General features: G+C 44.7%; 1 protein-coding gene across 4 annotated transcripts in view; it reads left to right on the forward strand.

The window, feature by feature from the left end:
* Positions 1-27,212, forward strand: part of arhgap32b (Rho GTPase activating protein 32b) — a 71,722-nt gene continuing 44,510 nt past the window's right edge. For all 4 annotated transcript variants that reach the window (XM_037468324.2, XM_037468325.2, XM_037468326.2 and 1 more), the window contains exons 1-2: positions 1-415; positions 18,929-19,169. In XM_037468324.2, coding sequence (XP_037324221.2) covers positions 19,075-19,169 — 95 coding nt within the window. In that variant the 5' untranslated portion in view covers positions 1-415; positions 18,929-19,074. The remainder of the gene's footprint in view (positions 416-18,928; positions 19,170-27,212) is intronic.

Genomic DNA, 27,212 nt, shown 5'->3' on the forward strand with positions numbered 1-27,212 from the left:
TCTCCGTGCAGCTGCATCCGGAGGAAGAGCCTGGACAAGTTCTAACGTGGAACCAGCGTCCTGGGACTCCGGCGAAAGGCGAATTTAGCGGACCTTTTGTTAGCTAAAGGTCCGTGGAGGTCTGTAGTGGTCTTCATTTTCTCCACAACAGCACAGCAACGGACTGAACGCTTCCCGCGAACCTTGCTGTCCCGGGGGAGCCTTTTTGTTTAGGGTCAACATAACTGAATCCCACCGCTGGAGAGGGAGAGACGGGGTCTGACGAACAGGGTCACATTCTTTCTGCCCGACGTATGGAGCGAGCTGGGGTTCACGCCGGGATGAAGTGACCAGCGGCGGAGCGCCAGACGGACCCAGTGAAAGCTAAACTCATCTCACGGACCAACGGGGGTCCCCGGCCGCCTCAACCACACAGGTACCCTCCCCTCCCACCTAGCACGGCCATGCTAACCCTCACCGGCCCCCGCTTCACTTGCCCGGGTAACGTTACGTAGAGTTGTGCTCGGTGTTTAGCGCGTGCGTGCGTGCGCGTGCGCCCTATGATAACCCACGACGGGCTCTCGGGTTCATCTTTTGTTCTCGTTCAAACGTCCAATTACCAACGTTAATACTAAGAAGTGTGACTTAAGTGAAATCTACTCGCTTCTGTAACAAAGAGAGCGAAACAGATGTGGACATTAAGCCGGTGGAGACCCGCCTCATCTGTTTCAGCAACTTCACCGAAACAAGTGCTGCCCCCCCCACAAAGGTTGAGTCCTAATCTAGGTGGGACCCAGGAGGGACTCTCTCTCGCCCGCTGCCTCATGTTACTTGATCCACAGTCCCGGTGCTCTTCTGATGCTCCACTCCCTATATTAGATTACGGCTTTAATCAGATATGCATGGAGGCCTTTAATCCTTATTTAACCAGGCAAACCAACTACAAACCGGGAGCGTTGTGCGCGCACACGCACGCACACACGCACACACACACACACCGTTCATATCCGTGCTCTCTGGTTCAACCACAGGAATCGCATAGAATGAAGCATTATCTCCAGTGAGCTTTTGGACACCATGGGCCTTGCTCAAGGGCACCGCTGGGTATGGTTGTCTCTTGGTGCTTTCCCATCATCGCCCTTGTGGTAAGGTTGTTACAACCGGCCAGTAAAAGCTTATTACAGTGCTGCCTCAGCCTTGATTGGGATGTAACAGTTTACAAACCAGGGTTCATTATGTATTTAGCTGTTGAGGGCCACAGGAAACGAGTCGTGTTTTCAGTGCAGCGCCATGGAAATATACCTGTTTACCACAAACACTGACATGGCATCGTTTGCACCGCTATGCTGGTATTCGTGGCATGTTGGTGTCATCTGTAGAAATATCCCTGGTTGTTCCTGCTTTGTGTTTGAAACTCGTCTTTTAAAAAATATCCATTGACCATTCAATTCGATGCTCCCAATTCCCCCCTTTCACCCCAGTAGCAGTTGTTTCCAAAATGTTGTCTATAACGTTTGTAACGACTGGTGAGGCTTGTGATTAAGTGGGACATCCGTAACCGATCCATATAAATATTGCAACAAGCCATGTGACATTGGTTTGCGCATCCCAGTAGAGTATCATGTAACAATCAATTCATGTGTCCGTGTAACTTATTGTCTTTTATAATGACTTTTCTACACTTGCAATGGAGGCAATTTGGGGTTTGGACTAGCGGCATTTTATGTGTTCTTTTTTCTCAGGGTTTTAGACTAATGTGTTTTTTCTGGGAGATTCACAGACACAATGATGCTGTAATTACTCTTTTAATACGTTTTCTGTTTGAGATGATTGGGCGTTAAAGCCAAATAATTTTTTATAACAAATACGTTTTTGTTATCCTTAAATTCTTTAGCAAAGGAGAAACGTCTTTATCAGACATGTTGCACTGCACGTATCCCATTGGTTTACATCACATCTGTGTGTTGCGTTTTGAAGGGCACTAATTAATTAATAATAAAAAAGGCAAATTTCAGAAAACACACATTGTGAAATTAAACAGCTATCCCAGGAAGTAGAGGCTTAAAAGATGAAAACCTAGGACCAGACTACACTGTTAGATGGTGAGACGGCCGGTGGCAGCTGAAACAGGCTCTGAGGTTCGCTCCATAAGACCCAAACTATTTTGGATTTATTGCGACAGTAACTTGAAGATTAGCATCATGTAACAGATGTCTGTCTTGGAGTAAAGATGCTGCATGGGAGCATCTTTGAGCTGAGCCCAAGTGTTGCTCCAGTGGAAAAGTACTAACGATGAAGCGTGAGGCAGAGGAGCGATTTTTAGCTATGAACAGAACTTTCCTGTCCGTGATGTGGGGAACAGTCTTTGGCTTCACTACAATCACAATTAATTACATATTGATGAGTAGGGAAAAAACTTTTGAAGTTCAATTTTCACTCTAATGCAGTTCAGTAGGCTTAATACAAGTGTACAATGTGCAGATTCTGCATGTAACAAATGTGCAAATTCAGCAAGGTGGGGGGGTGAACAACCCCCTGGACTACAATTAGCAAAGTATTTGATCATTTATCTTTGCTTCAGGTTCCAGTAGTGAAGAGGACACCGCAAGAGCAGCAGACCTTATCAGCAGACCACAATCATTTAAGCACCAATGTAAACTATTTTTTTGAAATGCCAATAGCTTGTGTTTATGGATATTTATTAATGGCATTGATTGGTTCAGGTCCCCATGTGGACAATCTAGTGCCAAGTATAAGCAAATTTAGTCATAACTGCGCAAAGGAACGTGAAACCTGGCCATACTAATCGACTGTTGCTATTGGCAGGTTGACCCCCCCAACCCCCGTTCTTGTCCCCTCAGGATTAACAGAACTTGTCCCCGCTCCTGTTTACTGTCATGGCAGTGTCTCCCCTAACATTATAACAGGGGGCACCAGAGTGAATACCCCGTTTACCAACTACTAGCCTTTCTAATATCCCCCCCCCGCCTTCCTGCCTGCCCCCGTTTAGCCAAACCCACTCTACTCCCCCCCCCCCACCTCGGCCGGACCATTTGCCTTGCATTTGTCATGTGTGTCATGACTTCCAATCAGTCAAGTCTGTCCTCATCGTTGCTTTGCATCACTTCAGAGTGAGTCACCCCGTCCAGGCACTTGACTAACGTGATCTCTGAGATAGGACATGTGTGTTGTGTCAACTTGCACACTTACTATCTTACTCAACCTCGGAGTGCCATCAAAAACCCACTTCTGCTGAGGATACATCTTTGTTGTATGTTTTTAGCTACCTGTACTGCATACAGTAGGTTATTGAAAATGGCTTTTGGGTTTCTATCCAGTCCAATACACATTTATTTCAAACAGTGTAAAACTTCATTGTTGTTTTTTTTTCTTATTCTCTCTCTCTACCCAACAAAACGCTTTCTTTTGTCCACCAACACTCCTGCAATCTCAGAGGTCCCCTTGTTTGTCTTCATTGTTGGCATCAGATACTGACGCATTGTGCATGTAGTGGTTCTTCTATGCATCTCCATTAATTCTACATAATGTGTGTCCCACACATGCCCCTCCTGAGTGTGATAAGGCATCTCGCTCCGTGCTAACGCTCCCAGAGCAGATTTCACCCCTCCCCCAAACAATCCTGCCATTGACAATCGTCAGCGGCCCAGGAGGATACTGAGATCGGATCAACAGAACCTGTGTTCTCATTTAGGACTTTGTTGTGAGAGCTGTGCATGCGAAGAGTTGATCTTTCCCAAAGCGACGTAGTTCTGACATGGTGCTGAAAGCACCCAGGGAGCACTGGCAAGTGTCACAGATGGATTTTTTTGAGGTGTTGTAGGAGGACAGCGCATGCCAGAGCACCTTTCTGTAATTCTCACAATAGCAAAGTCCTCCGGACCCCGGCGGCGGGCTGCTTTGGATGCGATGGCGGGCCGGGTTTTGGCCCACGGGCCTCGAGTTGAACATCTAGACCAGAAACACCGGAGCACATTACGCTGCAAAGAGCAAACTAGACGTTTGTGAACACATCTGAGGTGAGGAATGAGGCAACGCAGTAACAGAGTGTTGCTTTATATTTGATCTGCAATGGCAGTTTGACAGTTTGATGCGAGTCCACCAGATGCATTAGAGACTCTTCAGCTGCTTGTGTTCCCTCCAGGCGCCGCGCCATCAAGAGCACAGCGGATGCTGATTTATTTTTTATTTTTCCGGATTATCCGTCTCATGTGTTCCTGCTAGGTTATACGACCAAGAGCTATTTTCATTAAAGTTACTGCATGTAACTTCAGGCCCCAGAAACTTAACCCACCCTTATGGCAAATCGCATCAGACCAATCCGCTGATGTGCTTGTAGACAATGAAGGAATGTAATGTAATCCAAAAAAAGAATTGAACAGATGTTGAGTTGAATTTTTTTGAGTGATTCCTGATTAAAAGCCGCTAATATAAAGCGTAGGTAGGTATTATATCACATCTGTGACGTTAAAACTAACGCAGAGCGTGTTTCTGCTCTTCAATTCAACTTTCAGATTTCATGGCTATGACGCCTCTGCTGTCAGTTCTTATTGCACTTGTTAATGTGAGTGTGTGAGCATCCGTGATGTCCCGGGGGAAGGTCCAGACAGGGTCACATGTCACCCCTCCCCCCTCTCTTTTTCTCTGGTGCACATCGATATGATGACAGCAGAAAGACTATAAATGATTAAGATGTCGTATAAAATATATATATATATACATATATATATATGTATGTGTGTAGCAGCCACTGCCACTGCATGTGATGCATGTGATTCTAGTGAAAGATGAGGCCAGCAGTCTCATCCTAAAACATCGCTGCCAGGTATCTAGAAACTAGACTCCGCCAACAGCTGTTGCTTAAATGTTGTTGGAAGTCCTAAAAGCAGTTTGTTAGAGATAGCTTCCAGGTTACACTTAAACCTCTTCCTTAAGGATGCAATCACCACAGTGACCTGTCAATCAAAGGCTTGCCTATTTGACTCTAAATGCTGCATCATTTACTAAATGAATGTCATTGTGAATCTAGAGAATAAGACCACAAACTCTTGTGTGAAATAAATTACTTGAAAATTAGAGGCATAGAGAGACTGCAATTTTAGGAAACTCCAGCATAAAAGGTTGGCTCCTGGGGGAGACTCAGTCCTAAGCCTGCATACTTTTAAGTTGAAAAACTGCAAAGGAATTGGATTTAAATCTCCCAACTGTACTGCGCTACAATATTCAGCTTCACTGGAGAATACGTCAGACAACAGATGATAAAGATGCTTAACTTCTCTTTTTTATACCACTTCAACCTTACGGGATACATTTTTCAGACACGTCATACGGGTCTATAGCCGTAACAACTCATGTTGTCTTTGGCAGGCAGCAGCATTTATTTGGACATATCACTGCTGAACCATAGTGGTTGGAGCTACTTTTGTTACGTGTGTAGAGATTGAGTCATGCTTATGACATTTTACAACAATTAATAACTCACCACAAATGCTCTTTAGCAGGGTAAAACACCATGACACAACAGTTTGTGGCACATATGCAATTTGTAACACCAATATTTGTACATTCATAAAGTTACCCCGCCAAACTGTACAACCCACTATAACAACAAGTAACATGAGACCAGCAATGCATCAACACAACGTTTGCCCAAGAAAGGAGCAGTGGTCTGCTGGCTTTGTCAATTCATTGCAAAGTTGTTTGAGTTGTTTGAGCTGTTTGAGTTGTTGGTATTGCCTCGGATGGCAACACTAGCGACATCAGCTAACACACTGACAAGCGGTGAAAAACAAACCGTGAACAGCTGTTTACCGTCAGAATCTGACAGAAAACCCTGATGTGAAATACCGCACAGCCCTGGATCACATCCATTTGAAAGAGATTTCAATTTACATGTTAAGTCATTTAAATGTCTTTTATCCCAGTAACCTTTGTTGTGCCTGCACTAACTGCTCTTGTTTTGTTGGTTCTGGTGTGGCCCAATTTCCCCTTTTCCCTGCCGGGTTCCTGTGCTGCGTCTACACCTCCAGGCACTGCAGACACAAAGGCCCAGTGATGCAAAACCGCCCCTAAAGCCAAGTAGTCTAGTGGGTCACACTTGTGCATGCACTGAAACCGTTTATTGGACACCCACATTCCATCCGCACCCGACCTTCCAATTCCCCCTTTCCCATTTCACTAATTAGGTTGACGGGCGTCAAATTGTCTGATTGAATTAGGGTCAAATTCAGCCCTCCTGTCACAACAGGAGCCCTGTCAAAACCTTATTTGTAAAACCAAGCGATCTTTGTGTGTTGGGTTGCTTAAAGACAAATATTTAATGAGTTGAGTTCAAATGAAAACCCCATTGATCCTTGAGTTATAGCTCATGGAAAATCAGTTTGGTTTGATATTCGTTGTGTTATTTTCTTATTGTCCAAAATGGACACTCTGTTAGCTTTGTATTTTATATCTGGGCCATTTGATTGGTTGGGTTGTCCTCTGCTGCCTGTCCATCAGAACAGGGCTCTGTCCCCTATCTGAGAGACGCGTAGTGACAGTATTCACCACTTCTTTACACAGCAGGTATTTATTTACTGGTAAAAAAAGTGGAATTTCACTCGCCACATAGAAAAAGCCCATTGTTACTCAAATGTATTTTCAAAAATATTGAATCCTCAAAAGAAGGGCCTCACATATTGATATGTCCTTTTTTTGCATGCTAATAGCTAACTCACTAGCACTAACAAGCTGTCCACTTTGCTTTAATCTTAAGAGCTTCTCGTGCATATAATAATCACTATAATTGAGTGCCCTCTTCCAGCTTTTAGTTGTGGATCTTGTCACTGTGACAGTGCAAAGCTTCACATTCTGATCCTAATGTGCTGCATGCCATGCCCGTTATCTCTTTGAACTCATCACTTCCCATTCAAAAAGGAGCTTTTGTGGAGCTCTGAATACCTTAAATACCTACACATAGCTCTCACAAACATTTTTTACTCTGCAAATTTATTATGAGAAAATGTTTTATTGAATTCAAGTGATGAGTATATAACTTTTACAGGGCATAACCTCAATATTTAATTCCATTATGTCTTTTTTATCCTTTTGCCACTATGGCCCCTAAACTGGCATTCAATTGACTTCTAAGCGGTATTAAAACCATGGGTTAGCCTGTAATAACAGTATTGATGGCTCTGTTTTACTCAAGCGTCCCAGTAAGAACACCAGGACCCTGAAACTAAAGCAGATATTTGGAATGAAGCCATCGCTTTGTAATTTACACTTGTGCTTTAGGTTCTGTCTTCCTATTGGTTTCTGGGATAAAGGCCTCTTGCATGTGCTGCATCTGCTACAGACCAACTAAGCCAGCAGTTTGAACCCAGTCTGCCTCAGAACCAGCTGTCAGTGAACCCCCCCTCTCTGAGCAGTGTGAACTCAGCATACTCTCTGGCTTCCTTAAGGAAAAGAGAAACACAGCCAACATTTAGGAAAGACGCAGTAACAAAATGTATGTCCTTGTGATTTGGACCAGTCTGTTGTCCCCAACCTTTTTTGCCACACGCAACGAAATAAGTGTCCGGCCGGGGGGGCAAGTCGCTGTGTACAGCAAGAATAACGCTTGGGTGACGCCTGGGAATTTTGTCAAGAGGTACAAGTGCATGCGAGAATGCAGCAGCTCGACTGGTCTTTAGCCGTCCTAAATTCTCCCCCACTACTCTCTTCACTGGTTACCAGTGGCAGCCCGCATCCAGTTCACAACACCACATTCATTCAAGTCATTTCAAAGTTCCTTCAATGACGATAGAATAGGGAGCTTTAGTGGCCGACTGACGCATATGAGACCCCAGCTCCATGTGTCACACTTGAACCCCAAAGTATAGAGCTGTCCGGCTGTCTGTAAAGTACCAGGTCCTGACCCAGATACACCGGACCCCGAAAGACTCTGTAGTCGTCTTCCTGAGGTGAATAGAACTAACAAGGTCACTCTCCTGAGGTACCGTGTCCAGAGGCCGAGGACAGTAGAATGTGGAGGAGGCATCAGGTGACAGGCAGCGGGAGCTGGATCCAAACACACATGGATTTAGTCTCGAGCTTGTCCTAAAACAGTCACCTGAGACTATTCACTAGATGAAATAACAGCTGGTAAATACATTCATCCTTGATATGGTGACCTGTCATTTCAGTGAACCAGTCTCAGACTGCAGGAAGGTTTACTTGGCACGCGGCAGCATTTTGAACCCTTAAGGGATGTGACTACAAGGCAACAGAAAAATGTGCTGATGTCACTCAAGGAGGCTGAGCAGACTGCTTCGTCATGGCCTAATTCCTGTAAAGCTTCAGATGACCTAATGAATATGCACCACTGTCAGAATTAAGGTCCCTTCCTGTCATTGCGGTGAATATCATGCATGCTTGGTTAGTGCACAAGCAGAAGACAGCAGGAAACCTTCAGATCAACACTGCAGAGTTTCTGTATTTTAGTTGGATCTTATCCAGTATCTTAGCATGTGGACTTTTGAGAGGACCACTCTATATGTCAGAATGGGCTGTCATGCTTTTAGGTTGTTGTAAGTGCTGTTCACTAATTCAATAGAACAAAGGGTTTGTTTTGTGCACTGCAAACAAAACGGTGTACAGTGGCTCAACCAGACTGACAAGTGAAAGGGCAGAAAGAGACAAAGAAATCATCTGTCATTAATAAAAGAAAGGGGAAGCGTAGCTTCAAAGTATGGGCAGATAGATTGATGTTGGCTGTAGCCAATAGCAAGCTGCAGTCAACAGGCAGACTGTTGCTATTGCAAAGCTGTTTCAAAATGGAAACATGACCGTGTTGTTGTGTTAGCGCCATCCAACCGCCGAGAAGGGGCCCACGGCCCGTGTTTCCATCAGGGGCCACTTTACGCTTTCCTGGACTGATAAACGTCCCAACCGTGTTCTTCCCCCAGCATGCATCACTGTGGCGACATTCAGCCACTATAATACCCACATCCCTCCTCCTCCTTTAAACTCAGTGAGGCAAACCTTCTGCCAGCACATTCAATTCAATTCAATTCAATTCAATCTCACATCTCACACTGGTCTCTTATTTGAAATTTCTGCTGACTTAAGTACAGATCGCTATCGCTGCTATACCTACCAAGGGAGGGGATTATGTTAATTCACTACACACACACCCACATTGGAACCAATCTGCTCGCTTCACCTGACGTGAGCAGGTGACAAAAGCGAAAATGCGTCCGGTGAGGAGTAAAGGAACAGATCTGATCGGGAAGAGTCAAAGGGTTTCGTCCATCTTCTTAGTTTTGTCTGTTACCGAGAAATTGGGTCTATGTCAATCATAGTGAATCCTCCAGGCAATGATATCCTGAAGCTTATTCAGTCCTTGGAGAAAACCTCCTATGGCTGAGGTAAAGGGCGCCTTGCTTCGTTCCTCTTCCCATGTTGGAAGGTCCAAAACTGGCTGAACACAAAAATAACATGATTTTGTGTATTGATTGAGTGAAAAGTGGGTTTTGGGGATTGCAGCCAGTCTGTGCCGGTCTTCTGAACAACAAGTGTCTGTTTATTTTGTAATTTAAACTCTCCTTAAGCTTGTCAAATTGGTTAGTCTAAAGGAAGAGCTCTTTTTTTCTTTCTTTCTCTAAAGGTCTGAGCGGTGGGAGGCCACACTCAGTACATGGATAAGTATCTAGAAATGTAAAACAAAACATGTCCTACATGCATCACGAGAGCATTTATTAAATAAAAAATGTGTTACTAAACTACGGGCCGTAACTGCACAGGTTTTTTATATTTGTTGTTAGTGAGTTTACTACATTTTCAGCTTATCCTTTGATTAAATACCCGAGGAATCAATAACCTTTTGTGTGAAACAGTTACTTGATGCCTTGATGTTCCTACAACTTAACGTAAAGGAGCAGACTGGGTCCTGGAATAGCTGGGGATCTGGACAACTTTGCCATAATGAGTGCGTTGCATCTGGATATGTCTCATTTGAACTGACGAGTGGAGATGGAGCTGATAGTTGAGCTTTTGTGTTTGATGTTCATAGTTCATGTCATTACACATATGCACAAGTCCACCAGAGATTGCCCCCACTCCCACCCGCGCTTCATCAATCAGAGAAGGTGGAAGGAGGGTAATGAAGACGAGACATGCAGGGAAGCATCCAATCAGTGAGCCCCGGCTTTGTGCTGGCGCGTTTTTCTGTTGGCGCGAACGCTGTCAAGGATAATTGACAGGAGAGATGGCGCACTGCGACCCGAGGATTAGTTTCAGCTCAACTCGCTGGTGTTCTGAGCTCAGCTTTTTACAGGAGATTTACGCCAACAGGGTCCTGTATAAATCAGTCATTTATTAGTGTTTGTTACAGTGAGTCAGCAGGCCCTGCTGGAAGGAGGGGGCAGGTGTCTCTCCTTTCAATGCACTCTGACAGTGTGTGCCGATACACCGAGGAGGCCACGGGGAAGGCTAATGACGGAGCTCCTAAGCCTGATGGAAGTTAGCACTCTCCTCCCACTTCGCCTGGTTTCTGGAGTGCCAAGTGATTAGAATGTACAGCTGCTGCCGAGCCAACACTGCAATTAAAATAATAGTTTCAAGTAGAGCTGTCACGTGGTTTCAGGATAAGGGATCTGTCTGAATAATTCAAACTGCAGACACACGAGCACTTCCAGTATATATATATATATATTCATATTCATTTACGTCCACCCGATTAGGCTTACATCCACTAACTGCCATTTTAAAGGCTGGTTTATGTATTTGCATGACATTGTTTGTAGGACTGCTGGTTTCCTGTCACCTTGTAATCTTGAACTACTTTAAATAAAATTGTGTTCATTCTCACTCTTTTAACATGTAATCCTTTCAAATAATCCCTTTCAAATTCATGTCAATAATGCATAATAATAATAATACTTTCCTCTTTTTTGGGTACCCATAGATGCTTTACAATGTACAGATAAGAGAAATAGACAGTATAAAAATAACTTGGAGAACTGGAGAATGAGTCATGTAGGGGTTAGCATTTGAAAGCCAGTTTGAATGATGATACAGTGGAGCCTGGTGGATTTGCATGGGGAGGTGCAGCAACTGAGAAGGCACTGTCACCCCAGGGCCGGCGCTTGGTCCTGATAGTCTTCAGGTTGGACCTGAGGCAACGGGTTGGGGTGCGTGGAGGGGGAGGAGGTCTGAGAGGTACGTAGGGGCCAGGTTGTTTAGGGCTTTGTAGGTGATGAGTAATACTTCCTGTATATTACTGGGAGCCAGTGGAGGTTGCATAGGACCGGGGTGATGTGTTCATGGCGGTGGGTGGATGTGAGCGGTCCAGGAGCAGAGTTCTGAACATATTGCAGTTTGTTGAGGATTTAGTTGGGAGAGCCGTAGAGGATGTCGCTGCAGTAGTCGAGTCTGGAGGTCATGAGGGCATGGATGAGAATTTTGGTGGTGGCCGAGGAGATGGAAGGTTTGAGCCGTGCAATATTCCTGAGGTGGAAGAAGGCATGGGGTAGGAAAGGTAGGGTGGGGTGAGGCTGATACCGACTCTGCAGAGCAGGCTGGAGGGGGTGACGATGGAGCCATCGATGTTGAGGGAGAAGGTCCGGGCTGAGCGGATGAGTGTGGCATGGCCGATGATGAGGATTTCAGATTTATTGCAGTTGAGGTTGAGAGAGTTCTGTTGCTTCCAGGATTTTATGTCAGTGAGCATTATTAACACACTTGTAATGCTTCCTAATCTGCTTGCACACTTCATAATTTCATTCATAAGCCCATGTGTATATATAGAGTGTTATGTGGAGGAAACTGATTCCCTCCACAAATAAAATTGGCTAAATTCATTTAACCCACTGACAAGAAACTCCATCTATTGAATTATGCTCATTGTGATTGGAGGAAGATGTCGTCCCAGCAATTGAAATAACAACGAAATTACAATACTGTTAAAATGGCGTCATTAGAGTTCATATAAATGCACACTCTTGTAATTTTTGCTTTTTCACCTGGTCATTTGGATCCACGTCTCTGTTCTGGGCGGCACAGGGATGTGGTGGTTAGTCCTGGGTCCAAACCCGCCCAGCAGCACCTGTCTTTGTGGATGTGCTTCCTGTGCCTGTGTGAGTGCTCCCCACACTCCAAAGACTAGCAGAATAGGTTGTGAATGTGAGAGGGAATAATTGTCCGATCCCACCTTTGATATTATCTCCTCTGGTAATGCACTAAGCCTGGTGGCCCCATAGTGAGCTGCTGTGAGTTGGAGGCTTATCAGATTTAAGCCCGCTCATTATCAGGACACGTTTTATTACTCGTAGCTTCCACATCAGGAACAAGGTCACTTCTCCTCTTCATTTGGGGGAACTTTGTTGAAGGAAAACATGCCTTGTAGTGAACTTGAAAACTGGTCTGTTCTGCAGACTTAAGTTGCTCACACAAATGATGTTTTAATGAGGATTCACAATTTGGTGTAAGTATGATGTGACTCACAGTCTCCAGCCAAGTAGCAAAACTGATTTTTCATCTGTTTATGTCATCATTTACTGGCCGATCAAAATAGGGATAAACTGATAGATCTTTTTCAAGTTCACATTCGAGTACCAATTTGATTTGATTTTGAATAAATACATATAAATGTACTGAATTGCTGTTTTTTGAAAGGATGGTATGTGTCCATGGGATACTAGATCGGCCCATTTTACTATACATGAGCCAGCTATTTGACGTAGTGGATTGGTAAGATTTACGCAGGGCAATTGATGCAATTCCCTGATTAAGTGTGATGAATATATATTCAGCAGTTTCTTGTCTGGAACAAAAAGGAAAGGATTCAATTGTCCAAGCCAAATGAGCTCAAGCGCCCTCGTGTATTTTTGAACAGTACCATGTTCATGGTAGAGTGGGTTTGCAGCATCACATATGCAGCTGCTTGTGAGATTAGCTTTCCCGGAGCTAACCAAATGTAGCTTAGTTCATCAAATCCTCTCCTGCATCCCTTGGTACCCAACCACATGCCAGTGTATTAAACAGGCTGGTATATTTGTAACTGAGAGCTGGTGCCATATTGGTATGGGCTCCTATACGGCCGGTGCCTACCAAAACCGTAAGCAGATTTCGGTGCTTCCTATTGGGCTTCCTGTCGGTGTCTGAGCCTACTTTAAGACTCCGTCCTGGCAGCAGCAAACGATACCATAACGTTTGTGTAGCTACAATTGGTAGCCTAACCATCTAGCTTGTATTCATTGAAGTCAGTGTTTCCCCAAAAGTTATTAAAGTCTGGAAGTTTTTTTGCGGCCGCTCTGATGGACACATGCACACAGGAGAGCACCTGCCCCACACACAGAGAGTGGGTCCCTCCCCAAAGCCATTTGTCATTAAGCTGCATTGAGCTGCAGACACAGTGACAGGAGATTGTGTGGCACCTGCTGCAATCATGACGTCAATAAATGAGCCAACCAGGGAGCCTAATCAGTGTCCGTGTTTCCCCATGGTTTACAACTTCATCGAGGAAGAAGGGCAAGATGTATTAGTCGGGCAGGTATAGGTGACCGGGGGAGTGTTTCCCTCATTTTACACCCACAATAGGAAGAGAGTAGCGCTTTGGGGGGGGGTGTATGTTTTGGATGTTGGGTTGTTCTGATGGGCGGGTTGATGCATGGTTTGCTATCAGTGTGCGAACAAGTGCATAATGACATGTAGTGTTAAAGCGTACAGCCATTTCCATTCCTCTAGTTGGTGTCCTTTTGAGTGACCTTTCACAACAGCCAGGCTCTTATTAGAAGGCAGCCCTCCTACCTTCTCTCCTGCTGCACAGACAGAAGATAAAGACTCGATGAGGCCGGTGAACACCAATGTAAAAGCTTCCGCCATGCGCATCACATTGCAGCATTTAAAATGTTAATGCGAGGACCCTTCTAATGGAAGCAAAGTATTTTCTCAACACTTGGCAATGTTGCATGACATGGTTCAAGGTTGTTCCACATGTTGAAGAGGCCACCCAGAATGGGGCTTGTCATGAGAAGAGGAGCGTTGAGTGTCGTTGTGGCCTTATTAAACGTGTCACATGTCTGAAAGGCATGAGAGGTTACATGGGCGCTCCAAAGAGCCACTAAGTGCGGCATAGCTCTTTAATTCAATCCAAAAAGACTGCTAAAAGGAAAGGTGAAGGAAGGATCTTTGCATGACTGAGACTCATGTTGCACGGCGTACCGGCACTAGAAAGGTACCGCGCTACCCTTACGCTGAAAGCGCTACGGTTTTGAATATTTTTAGTACCGGTACTTTATTAAAAAAGCAGCAACCAGAGCGCACTCAGTGTTCCGCTCCTTGTCCGGCTAAGCTGTCACTCACAGAGTCATCTCAGGGAGACGTGTCCTCATGTGCAGGAGCTGCTGCCCACCGTCTCTGGCTTTTTGAAAGATAAGATGAAAGAAGTGAGATCTGGAAATAATTTGGGTACGAAGTATTTATTATTTTATGCATTTTTTAGGTCTCAAAAAGAGGAAATGTCCGGGTAAAAGAGGACGTCTGCTTGGTGTCGTGTTGCATTTGCTGATGTTTGACTGTTAGGAAAGTTGTTGTGAAGCTAGCACAGCTACAGGCTGCCATCTCTCAGGGTTTCCCCGTGTGACACACACTCACGGCATACATCCAATGTCTCACGCTAAAAGAACAATCCGCGCTGGTTCATCTCCATCTCCAATCGGCACAACCCTAACTGGGACAGCAGAGGCTTTTCGCCAATCTGACACCATTGGTGTTCAGATGGTTCACTATAAGCATTCTTTCACTCTGCAAATCCGTCTGCGACATAGACTGTGATATTGGAAGTCGACTTCTTCATCATAATTTCACTCATTGGTGACTCTGATTGTACACTTGGAACCAGAGATTAAGAACATAAAGTCATGTTTTACCGAGGTAATCGATCAGGGGAGACGTACAGGCATTTTCTCATAGACTTCTATGGGATTTGAGGAGTTGCCCCCTGCTGGTCATAGGAGAAAAAGTAATTGGCAAAACCCCAGGTCAAGAACGTCTTCTATGACAGATGAATGGTATTTTTACTCCATTAACCAGCACAAATCAGCATTTAAGGTAACACATATTGAACTAACCATAAATACAATCAATCCTCTCCCCTGATAAAGTCTGGAATACAGACTACCAAGAACCCTCACTCCCCATTGGCCGAGCTGTTCCCCCGATTACTACACCCCTCCCTCCCTCCCTCCCTCCCCCCCAATAAAGCTGTAAACCCCGGGGAAACCCTTCAAATAGGTAATACACACCATTTGTACTGGGTGGATGGAAAATAGTATGCATACCATTTGTTGACATCCAATTAACATGCGTCAAAGCATACTTTGCCAGATGTAACATGAAAGCAGCAACAAAAATAAGGAACAGATGTTTAGAGAAATGTGCTACTGCATGGTGGTGCTGCAAAGATGACTTTTACCCCAAAGGGAATTTAATGGAGAGGAATGGACCCAGAACAAGAACAAGTTTGGGCAGTGTCACAACCTAATATCTGCATTCTCAGAGCACAATGGAGGTGCATGCTGCTCAGGTGTTGAGTACAGTTTGTAATGGAGAAGCTGTGTAGTAATTGATGTGTCTGAAGAACAAGCTTTACTAATTGCTCCTCTGCTGTCCACATCTGAACCTTTGACATGGCACACACTGCTGACATTCAGCGAGGCGGTCACACACACACACACACACACACACACACACTGCTAACGAGTGTTGCAAAGCTCATGGGAAGTCCAAAGCAGTTGCTGGGAGCCCCGGGCACCGGCCCTGAAGAGCCAAGGAGACGGAATTGTCTTATTTGCATATCAATATGTGTGAACGATGGCTGCTTTCAATAGAGCGAGAGCGGAGGGCTCCAAGGGGGGGGGGGGGGGGGGGGGTCATCAGACATTCTCTGTACTACTAGGTGAAACAATGTGTACTTCTAATGCCTCCTTTCCCCCCGTACAGTTCCACTCTACTCCGCGTTAGTACCAATAGGTACATTACTACATATGGTGTTCCCCTGCTGATATTACCCCAACGCCATGTGATCACAAACTGCTGTGACATTGTCCTCAGTGCAACAGCTGCATGTCCGTGCCTCATAAAGTGATGGTAGCTTAGCTATTTTAGAAATGGTGTTACTAAATCTACATCTGCTTTCCATTGGTAACAGTAGTAATGATTGCATGTAGCTGTACAGTTTAGATGAGATTTGTAGTTGTTGTGGAGCTGCTGGTGTTGCCACCAGAGGCAACACCAGCAGCTCCACACACTTTACAGTACAATGGTTTTCTTATTCATACAAACCTCCCACAGCACACATGTCCTCTCTTGGGCATAAGCTGTGTTGGTGCATCTCTGGTCTCTCGTTGTTCCACCGGCATCCCTCTTTTCTGTCGTTTCATGCAGCGATGACGTTTCTTCTGGTTGTGCAAACCAATTGTTTGTATCACAAACTGTTGCCGCTGTGTTTTGCCCTGTTGAAGAGAGTTTGTTGTAAGTTATTTATTGTTGTTATAAACTTATAACCAAAACTCAATCTCAATACACATAAGACAAGTAGCTCCAAAGGCAATGAGCGGTGAACAATATATTTTGCTGCCTGTCGAAGAGTGACAACTGTCGTTATGGCTCTGCACCGGTATGATGATGTGTGAGAACTGTATGCCGTAAGCACATTTGAAAGCGGTATACCGCCCAGCTCTACCGTGTAGTATGACAGTAAACACAGCAAACACGCTGCTGCACTCCACATATGTGTCATGAACAAAGTGTGAACTGATCATGTTTTAATGTTTTAATGCCATGTTTATCGCCAACGGTGAGGATCGGCGCACTAGCAAAGGAAGACGGCACATTGGGTGCATGTCTCCATTCGGACTGCTGGTAATGGGAGCAGGAATTAAGGAAGGTCACTAACGCTTTTCACCCTCCATCTGCTGTTTGAGTCTAGTGACATGACTCATTCTCAAACAGCTTGTTTCTCCAGTGATGAGGATGACAATAATTCACTGCATTTAGTAGCTGCAGTGTGGTAAAGTGTAAGAGGTCACGTGATCCCGGTATGGATTCCACGTTGCAGCGTTTTGTGAGAGTCTCCCAGAGGGTTTGCCAGTAGATGTAATTTGCACGAAAAGAAGATGCAGAAACCAAACGTATGTCTAATACACGCACCTAATGGGCTATAAACCAATCTTTTATGGGATTGTAAAGGCACTGCTCATATGTGCACCTGAAGGTTATTTTTAGTCTTTGGATTAAAAGTGAACTACCCTTTATTTTTATTTTGTTCAACAAAAAGTTTAGTGTCCTTTTCCCTGTGCATTTAGTTTAATGTGTGCTGAGCCCACTGAGGCCACAGCTGTTGCCATCCTCTTTGATGTCTACAGTTACCATGGTTACCTATATTGCAGAGCTATTGGAAAAGACTGTGTTTCCTTACAGTCTGTATACCTCATGAACACAGTATCCGTGTGAACATTATTTGTGGATTTTGTAGATTAGTCTATGAATGACTTTCCTTTAACCGGTTATTTTAGTTTTAGTTTATACATAAGGTTACTGAATTACAAGAAGGTGCTCAAAATCAGGGCTGTGCAATAATTCAATGGATAATTTATTGTCATTCAACAAAATGATTTTGTGATTCAGTCATATGGAAATGAGCAACACAGTGAAAAATACATTATATAATAGCAACACTTATTAAATCATTCTTTTCACAAGCAGCCTACATTGTGTTTATCTGGTCATATCTGCCTTTGCTTTGTCTTTAGCAGATTACTATAAAAAATTCAGACCTATTTTGGATAAAAACGTGGCTACAGACGCTACTGGCCTCAATGACCTCATGATTTCCATGTGATACTTTGCTATGTTTACCATTTCCTGGCTCTAAGTTGTGATTCTAATAAGAACAGCTTTGTCACCGTCCTGATGAGAATGAAGGCTCTCTACTGTGTGTTGAGTTTTAATCTCCTTGAGGCCCAGGCACTGTCCTCTCTCAAGGTTGGCCATTTTATGGCTTTTCTGCTGCGTCAGGTATTTGTGGGAAGCTTTGCCCCGCATGCCTGGCATACACAAACTCACTTTCTCTTTTTATGCACACTGCATTGACAATAGCAGGAGAGATGCGTATCACCCGGCCCGCAGCACAAGCTTCTATCCAAAAGCCCTGGCTTAATGTCAGAGGGGTTGAGCTCATGTCCTCGCTGTGTGCAGCTGGGCTTTACAGTAACCCGGGACAAGGAAGGAACTCCAGCATGCGACCGCCATCAAATCACTCCATTCAGTTTGCCCGTAGTCGGCCATATTGCTCTCTGCTCGCTACAGTGTTGGAGAAGCTGAACTCCATAGAAGTGGATCACCTCTACAGCAGGGCTCTTATTCCATGCACAGTGAGCGGTAAAAACAAGGGGGCTCATTAGCTTCTGATTGATCCAGAGGGAAGTTTATTGCCTCATCATTCATACCGTCGTCTGTCTTGTTTGTATTTGTGTTCACTTTGAATGAAGGCATTTTTTAAAGGTAAATTAACTTCAGGACTTTTAAATGAAAAACAGAAGTCTGTAGATGATCCACTTCAATTCAACCTGAATGGATGCCTCATTGATGTGTTGAAGTGAAACAATGGGTCCACAAATTCAAAATGTCCACATTTTATGTACATTATCTATACACGTGACGCTTCTACATGAGATTTTTCCTGATGCAAATGATTGGGTTAAAACATTGGAACTGATATCCAGGCAGACTGTGTGCTAGGATCACCCAAGTGAAACCCTGCTTGCCTGCAAAGCCCCACCATTATGACTTATTTAATCGATGGACTACACACACAATTAATGATCCTTTTTTTGTCTTCCTCCCTGTCCTCTCCTTCTCCCACGACACCCCCCCCCCCCTGTTTTCCCTCACCCCCTTTCTACCACAGTCCTTCCTCCCCGCTCAGTGTTCCCCACTTTTTTCCCTCCCTCTCGTGAGTCTCATTCGTATTTCACCCTCCTGATCTACCTTTCACATCCCTCCCTCCCTCCCTCGGCTCCTCTGGCAGGCTGCTCATTGCAGTGAGTCAGTATCATGGAGGCAGGCAGCGGGGCTGCCGCAGCGGTGGGAAGTGCAGCGCTAGGACTGCTGGGAGCCACAGCCACGTCCGGCCATGACATCTTGGACAGGTAAGAGCGAGGGACGAGGCGGACACGCCCTCGAGGGGACAGACGGCCCCCTCCCCCGTTACAGTGGCACCAGGAGTGTGTGTCTGTGTAGAGAAGAACCACACCTCAGGTTGTAGTTTTGTTGAGCATGCTAGTTTGTTTATAGTCAGAGTAGAGAGGGGTTATGAAGAATGGGTGTGTGTTTGTTTGTTTGTTTGTGTTTGTCTATCCTGTTGTAATGTGTGTGCGTTTATGTGTTCGTTTTCCTCTGTGTCATTACTCTCGCCCTATGGCAATCCCTGGGTTTTTGACAGTTGGAGTATCTGGTTTGGCTTCCTTCATGCCTCAACGAGAAATGACACCGGAGTATGTGCATGAAGAGAGAGAGAGGGGGGGGGGGGAGAGGGGGGGGTTATTATCGATAGACGGCCTGAGTGTGGTAGCTCAGCTGACGGGTTGAGTTTGCATCGTCACCACCCTAGCCCCCATTTAACCCCCCCCATCTGCCTTTAACGACTGCGCCCAACAGCCACCTCTGGAAAACCCTCTTTTAAGATTTCCTATTTGTCGTCTCCACACCCCCCCCCCCCCCCCCCCCCCCCCCCCTCTACCGGGGGGCCAAATGGAGCTTTCAGCCAGTTACGTCACCGATACAGCTGTACACCCACACACCCGTGCACCCTCATTACACACACACACACACACACACCAAGCATACACACACATATGCACTCACCTCTCAGGGATGTTTTAGGACAAACATTGGAGTCACACATGAAGACGATATCAACACAACAGATGCTAATCTTTACCGTCAGAGTGGTGGGGCTTCCCAGGCCGCTCCAGCTCTCTCACTGAGTGCTGTTTGGAGGGTCTCATCATACTAATCTCCAGACGCATGGTGGGGACCTCCTTTGACACGTTGAGCAAGCAGAGAGGGAAATGAAGGCTGACTCATTTAATCATTTCCTTACTCTTCTTGTTAGTCACCGCTCACATCGTGACTGCACCAGGCGGCTCTGAGACACAGAAGCATCCAGCGATACATCTGTTCCCATGCCACCGGACCAGCGAGCCAATCGCTTCCCTCTCCAACCGCTAAGGCAGCATGATGTGGGTTTATTTCCACTGAGTGTGCGTTGCTAGCTACACACACTTGTGTGTGTGAGCGTGCATCTGTTTGTTTCTTTTTGGGATTTGGTTTGGTTGATGGAAGGGGGGGATTATTATCATGAGTTCAGGCTGTCCACCCCCCACCCTCCCTCCCCCACCTCTCCTCCCAGGCCAGAACTGGGTCTAAATCCTGCTCCGGCGTTACCATGGCAGCAGCAGCTTAGCATACATTAGACAGCGGTCCAACATTACTACTCGGTGTGAGTGAAGAGAAGGAAAAAAAAAGGAGAGCGACAGAGAGGAGAAGGGGAAAGAGATGTTCCTCTTCTGCTAAATGAATTCTCCATGATGTCACATACAGTTTATGGGAGGGGGTCCCTGCGATTGCTCCGTCTGTGGACCAGTCCAGCGGATTCTTCCTCTTAGCAGGGACTACAGGGAGGGAGAGATGTCCAGGGCTTGTCCACTAAGTGGTCCTGTGAGTCCTGGGACAGAAGCCCATCAGGCGATCTGCAGCCAGGACGGGGGGGAAGGGACATTGGACACCGGACACCTCTTCACCCAGGACATGATGCAGGGAAAGAGAGTGAAAATGCTGTATTTTGTTTTATTATTTACCAGCCATAGAGATGAGCCGACGAAAGAGCAACGATTGCTGCTCATGGTGAAGCAATCTTTTTGTTTGTGCAGGCAGCTGATGCAGTGGTGCCGTTTTCTTTATTAAGAGCATTGATATTGCATTAACCAATTGTCATCCATGTACAGGATTCAAAGAGCCCTTTTTGCTTTGGAAGGTTCCTAAGTAACCCAAAAGTAGTGTAAGTGGCCGCCACGAATTCTCTAAATGCTAAGGAACAGAGCTTCAATGCTTCCTTACTTAGCGACTTCTCCTAACCATCTTGACAAGATTTCATTTAAATCTGACCAGGAAGTCATTCTCTCTACCCCTGCGTCTGTTCAGGTGGCTGCAGAGTCTTAAAACTTAAAAAAAGCATATGTTTGTATAGAAGTTGATGAGAAAATGACTCCACAACATTGTAAAGAGTGTATGGTCTCCATCCAACATGCCAATGGCAAAATGGCTTCCAAACGGCGATGTGTGTTGTTATTGGAGATGCTCTAAGCGTTGTTTCCTAGCTGGAGCGACTGGCTGGTATTGTAGTGCATGTTTGTGGACGTGGGCGAGCTTATGGCCATGGCTGTTCCTCGCCGTGTTGTGGCACGTGGAGCCGATAATGCCTTCACCACAGACAACGTTGCGGGATTTGTTGGTATTGTTAGCATCATTCCAATCTCGCTCATAATGCAACAATATTGTAATGTTGTTTAGATTTGATTTTCATTCAATAATTTGGTACTCAGCTCAACAAGATCACAGTTGTAGGGTTTTTGATTTATGTATTATATTTACATTGCCTTTTTTATCAAGTCATCATGACTTTATTTGGTGACGCTCCACCAATTTCTTTGACACATTAAGATCCGTTTGCAGATTCTGAGACAAACCATGAAGCAGAAGGTGGTCTCGTGTTTTCTGAGAAAGTAACTGATGACATGTGACATTGTTTAAAAGATCCAGGTATTTACTAGACAGGGCGGGCTTGATGAAACTGTGTTGTACTCCAGGGATATTGTTGTTCTTTATAGATTTTTGCTCAGACGAAACGTTTGAAAGTCAAAGCTTTCATAAGGAGGTTAAATATGTCACTGTTTTTGTAACATCACCATTAGATCCTATAACTCTCATTTTGTCTCGATAATGTGAGGATTGAATCAGTGTGTGTGCAGCTCAATGGATTCTCCAAAGTAAATGTTGGTAGGTTGTCTTTACATTTGTATAACCCAGGTTCTTTACATGTTACCTTTGTTCAACGGAGACCTATTGGGTTGCTCTTCGTGTTCTGTTAAAACTCTCTGCACAGAGGAGGGTCTATAGCGACATTTAGTTTGGCCTTTAAGCCTTTAAGTGGAGCATCACAATACACCAGATCCCACGGCTTGGACCTTTTAAGATGATGCAAGTTCATTAAGCTATTGGTGTATATATTTGGATGGAAGAACCCAATGGAAGCACAAAGAGACAGACGGTAGACATCTGCTCCCCACACAAGGGACAGAAGACGGGCCTCAGTTGGATGGGAGCTAAACTATTGGCCGACTGGAGAGACTTCTAGCGAGTGGACGCGATCCAGTTCAGCATACGGCTGGAATCCTGCATGCTGCCTGCTGATGGCTTTCCTCTGTGTTCATTGCTGCCTGTTGCTTCTCACAACGTCACCTTCTTAGTGAAAGTGAAACGTGTGGATTAGTCTCTGAGTCCCTGTTATTTACTCATGACAGGCTACAATGAAGTCAGCACTGTAATGAGTCAAATCGGATTTATTCAGACGCCCGCACCATGTTCTGATCATTTTGCACATAATAGGTGCTTGTTGTTGAGGGTCTCCCAAAATATTGAATTAACTTGAAAAATGGATTTATTTATAACTCTCCATCTATGACGGTATTTCAAATCATGCTGTCAGAATTTCTAAATACCCTAGAATGCCGTAATAATAAAGCAATAGAGGCTGAGCCAGGTTTGACTTAAGAGGCTCTCCCAGAGCTTTGGTATCGAACAAAGACTGTATGTTGTGTGAGTGGACGTTGCCAGTGTGACGTTAGCTCATTTGTAATGCTGAAGAGTTAGAGGTAGAGACACTGTGTTCGGCATTAGCAGCAACCTGTCAAAGTAGTCCCACACTTCAGCCTACTCTGTCTTATGCCCCGATCGACTCTATTACTCAATGAACACATTTGAGACTAGAGACCATAATCTCATGTTTACAATGTTTACTGAGGGCATCACAGTACACGTTTTAAGACACTTATACTTACGGTATTGGCTGATTTGAAGGTGGCTGACCTCTTGAGAGGCGTGAGTCCTCAGGTGTTAGTGGATGGGATAAGAACATCGGCATCATGTGCTTTAACTGAATCAAATACATTTGTGAATCTTCCTGTTGTGTTTGTGAGTCGTTCTGTGTGCATTTGTAATTATTGAGACTGATCTGACCCCATATTTGAATGTGAGAGTGAAAGTCCAGCAGGTACCTGTATTTCCCCGTCTCCCCAGGTCCGGTCACCCTCTTAGGAAAGGCGGCATAGAAAGTGGAATGGAATGGTTTTACAGCTCGGACTGTGTTACAAGAAATATTTCTACTGGTTTTACATCATCATGTCATACTAGTATGTGAGGATATAGATTAATTATATTCTATGTAGTCTTAAAGGACTTAAAACATCTTTTAAAGTCTTTACAGCTATTGACTTTTTCTTAGTTAAAATTCCATGGCTATAGCAAGCAGAAGCTCTTTGACATCCCAGCAACATGCGCAATAAAATGAGTTTTACTGGTCATTCTTATGATATTGGATGGCCTATATCTGTTTGTGGTCATGTTATAGTATAACTCAAGAGAAATAAAAATATATTTTTAGTATTTTAGCTTTTCTTTTGTGTAATAACTTATGGCTGATTGGGGAAGTTTGTTGTATTAGTATGCAGGATCACATCCGTGTGAACACTAATTTACTGATCACTGATGGGAAAGGGTCAACACCAACACTAATTAAACCATCCAATGAAAATAAAACTAACAAATAATGGATCATAAAGACAATTACCGCTGTGTAGGACAAACTTAAAGGCTTAACATGGAATTCATTTCCCCAAACATTTGCTCCAATATTCCAAACCACCCATTCAGAGGTAGGTGGTTGTTCTGGAGTGAACCGCACCATTTTATTTACACGCTGCATATCTCTTTCATCAGAGCACTGCCATGGTTTTCTTTGGTGTGGATTACTGACAGTTCCAAGAGTGGCACGTATCATGTGTGTTGAGTCCAGGGCCGAAAACAGGCACTGCTATTTAGGGTTGCTCTTTATAAACATTGATCACAGCCATCCAAACTGTTGCCTGGGTTTTGCTGGTCTTATTCCTTCCTTGCAGCCCAAACAGATTTGTGCTGTTGATTACGTTTCAACTGTCAGTTCCAAGTAAAAGCCTCAAACATGACGGTGTATGATCTCATTGGCTTTAAGCCATTCTGGACTCATTCTGTGTGTGTGATTGTCACCAGTAAAGCACACATCCTACAAAAGCATCATCAACCTCAGCAGCCATTAAAGGACTTATTAAGCTGTAAAAGCTTTGTGTAGAATGGACTGTCGGGGGAGGTCTTGTCTGTCCAGTCTATATACACTTTGTGGACGGGCAGAAGGATGATAACCGTGCCCCGGGGCTCACCCACAGGGGGCAAACAGACCAGCAGACAGACAATACATCACGCTGAATCAGCCAAAGATCCACCAACGAGGGCAGATTGGCACCACACTGCTACAACGAGGGCCACAAATGCTCAACGGCAACCCGGCTTTGGCAGAAGGTGGTGTGTCAGGGCCCGTGGAGACGAAGCGAGGGAGCCCTTTCATCCTTAGGGCATTGACAAGAGCCCATTTAGGTGGTCCTGGCATTTGATCAGGATGTCTTCTGAGTGCCTGAACGCTCGTGTCCAATTGCGGGTAGACCCAAACGGCGCTGGCGGGATCATATCTCATTTGCTTGGAAAGGCTTCTGGATCTCCGGCAGGAACTGTTAACAGTAGTTTGGAAGGGGGACATGTGATGATGCCACTGTGTGTACACAGGCTTTACCAGAGCAAAAGCAGGTGGAAGCAAGAGAAACAGCTATTCAGGCACTGTCCAAAGAGAATAAATAATGCTTTGGTTCAGCATCATCCTTTTTTGAGAGTGAATAAGTTGCTTTAGTTGAGAGCATCTTGTAACATGTCATGTGACTGTTGGTTGAGTGGCAGCTTTTAAGCAAGCATTTTGGCCCCCTTCAAAAGTTCTTTTTGTCTTGTTTTTGTGAGTGAAAAATCTTTTGCTTAACCGACTGCAGCAACGGTGATGACACATGAGCACATAAACCCTCAAGGTTTGGGGTGAAGGTTTGTGTTGAGTCAGGCATTCAGTGGCGTGGCAGCCTAATAGCACAGGCAGAGTGGTTGCTGAGAGTAAATAAAGGAGAGAGTTTCTTGGCTTTCATTTTGTGAAAATTGAGCTAGTTCCTTTGATTTTTCCAAAATTGAGACGTTGGAAACATTTGTGGTTGTTTGAAGATTGAAAATTGAAGATTCTCCATTTTGTTTCTCTCAGTGTTGGAGAGAGAAGCATTGGACAGTAGGCCAGGAGAGCAGGAAGTCTTTGTCTATGCTAAACGTGAACCTGAAAGTTTTTGTCATTTGTGCTCCATATTTGTCCTCAATCTCCCCAGTCTCTCGTCTTACATATATTTGTAGGAGAGTGCGTGAGGCCAAAAGCAGGCCAGAGTGCTGCTGAACACCAACTTACAGCAAGCTTTTCTGTCGCTGGGTTAATAATAATAATTAATAAGTCTTTGGAGCAGGTGCTAGAAGCAGCAGTTCCTTTCTCCTCACAGACATCCTCACCGGAGAATGCAGGGAATGTGTCGCTCTTCTGAAAGGAGAAGGTGCTTGTTGGCGAGTGCAGTGGGTCGGCCTTTATCTCGGGCCTCACATGGTCCCATTACTTCTCAAGCCTCCACTGCTTAAAGCATGCCATTAGTTGTCTTGTTATGTTCTATCATTTTGCACAGGAGAGTTCTTTGTTGCTTAGCACCATAACAAATTCTTTTCCCATTTTGTTACTATCGATGTTTTTTGTTTCATTTTGCGATGTTTTGCAAAATAAAGGCAGATTGAAAAATGCCCAGAGTCGGGGGTGGAAACAGACCTCTGGTTCAGAGGGAACCACAAAACACTGGTTTTATGTTATGAAGGCTAACCACAAGTGTTTCCAGTTGGCTCCATTTATTAACCTTAAATCCATTTGTAAGTCAGTCTGTCTTTAAAATATGCCCCTTGAAGCCTTGCCGGGTCACAGCCAACGATGCTAACAGCAACAACAATAGCAAAAGTACTGCCCAAACTAGCACTGTTAACCTGAGAGGGGACAAGAGGGTGCGTGTGTGCGTGCGTGCGTGTGTGCGTGTGTGTGTGTGTGTCTCTAAACGAAGCGTCAGACGCTGCTTTTTATCAGCGGCCTCGTGATAAGTCTGTTGTTGGCCCAAAGCTGCTTTCAGGGCCTTCTCTGTCCGCAGTGCGCTGCCAGGCGGGTCGTTAGCATGGTAGTTAGCATGGTAGTTAGCATGGTAGCTTTGGTGACACGTACTGAAGTGTGGCTGCCCCTGCTCTAATAGCTAACTGTCTGCACTGTGGCTGCTTATTGGCCCTGTTAGCACACGTAGTTGCTAGCCATCAGCAGATGCAATGTTGAGAGCCAATTGGAAGCACTTGATATGCTCTGAATTATATGTTGAGCATCTTTTACCATTCTGTGCTATTCTCAAAGGGCTTTACCCTGCAGCTCTTTATTGTCAGTGATGCAACAAAGAAAACTACACTGCCTGAAGGGGTTGGAACGTGCATCAAGATAGCAGTTCATGGGAAGCCCAAAAACCCTTTTATAAAGATTTAACAAATCACCCTTTGGTTGATTTAACATGAATTAAATATAGGGTCAGTCTAGGTAACGGATGCAGGGCTGAAAGCTTTCATTAAAAAAGTAGTAGAGGAGTAGAAAATGCAAACATATAGATTTAAATGTTGGTCTGAATCACAACTGCAGATGATAGTGAAAACTTTTTCAAGCCAATGTCAAAGTCTACTGGTGTTTCTTGGTAAGAGTATAACCTAAAAACACCATGTTTTCTTTTAGGTAGTATTTTTAATATTCATGAATTTGTACCTCCCAGTAGTTTCCTGTTTCTTAGCTCTCACATATTTTTTTCCCGACCCGTCCAGTCATTTTCAAAACGGTTACTGTCTGCTCCTTTTCTAAAGGACCTTTTTTCAGCCTTTAACAAGGTCCATTGGGAGTCTGAGTC

This window comes from Pungitius pungitius, chromosome 16 (genome assembly GCF_949316345.1).
Source record: "Pungitius pungitius chromosome 16, fPunPun2.1, whole genome shotgun sequence".
Classification (NCBI taxonomy): domain Eukaryota; kingdom Metazoa; phylum Chordata; class Actinopteri; order Perciformes; family Gasterosteidae; genus Pungitius; species Pungitius pungitius.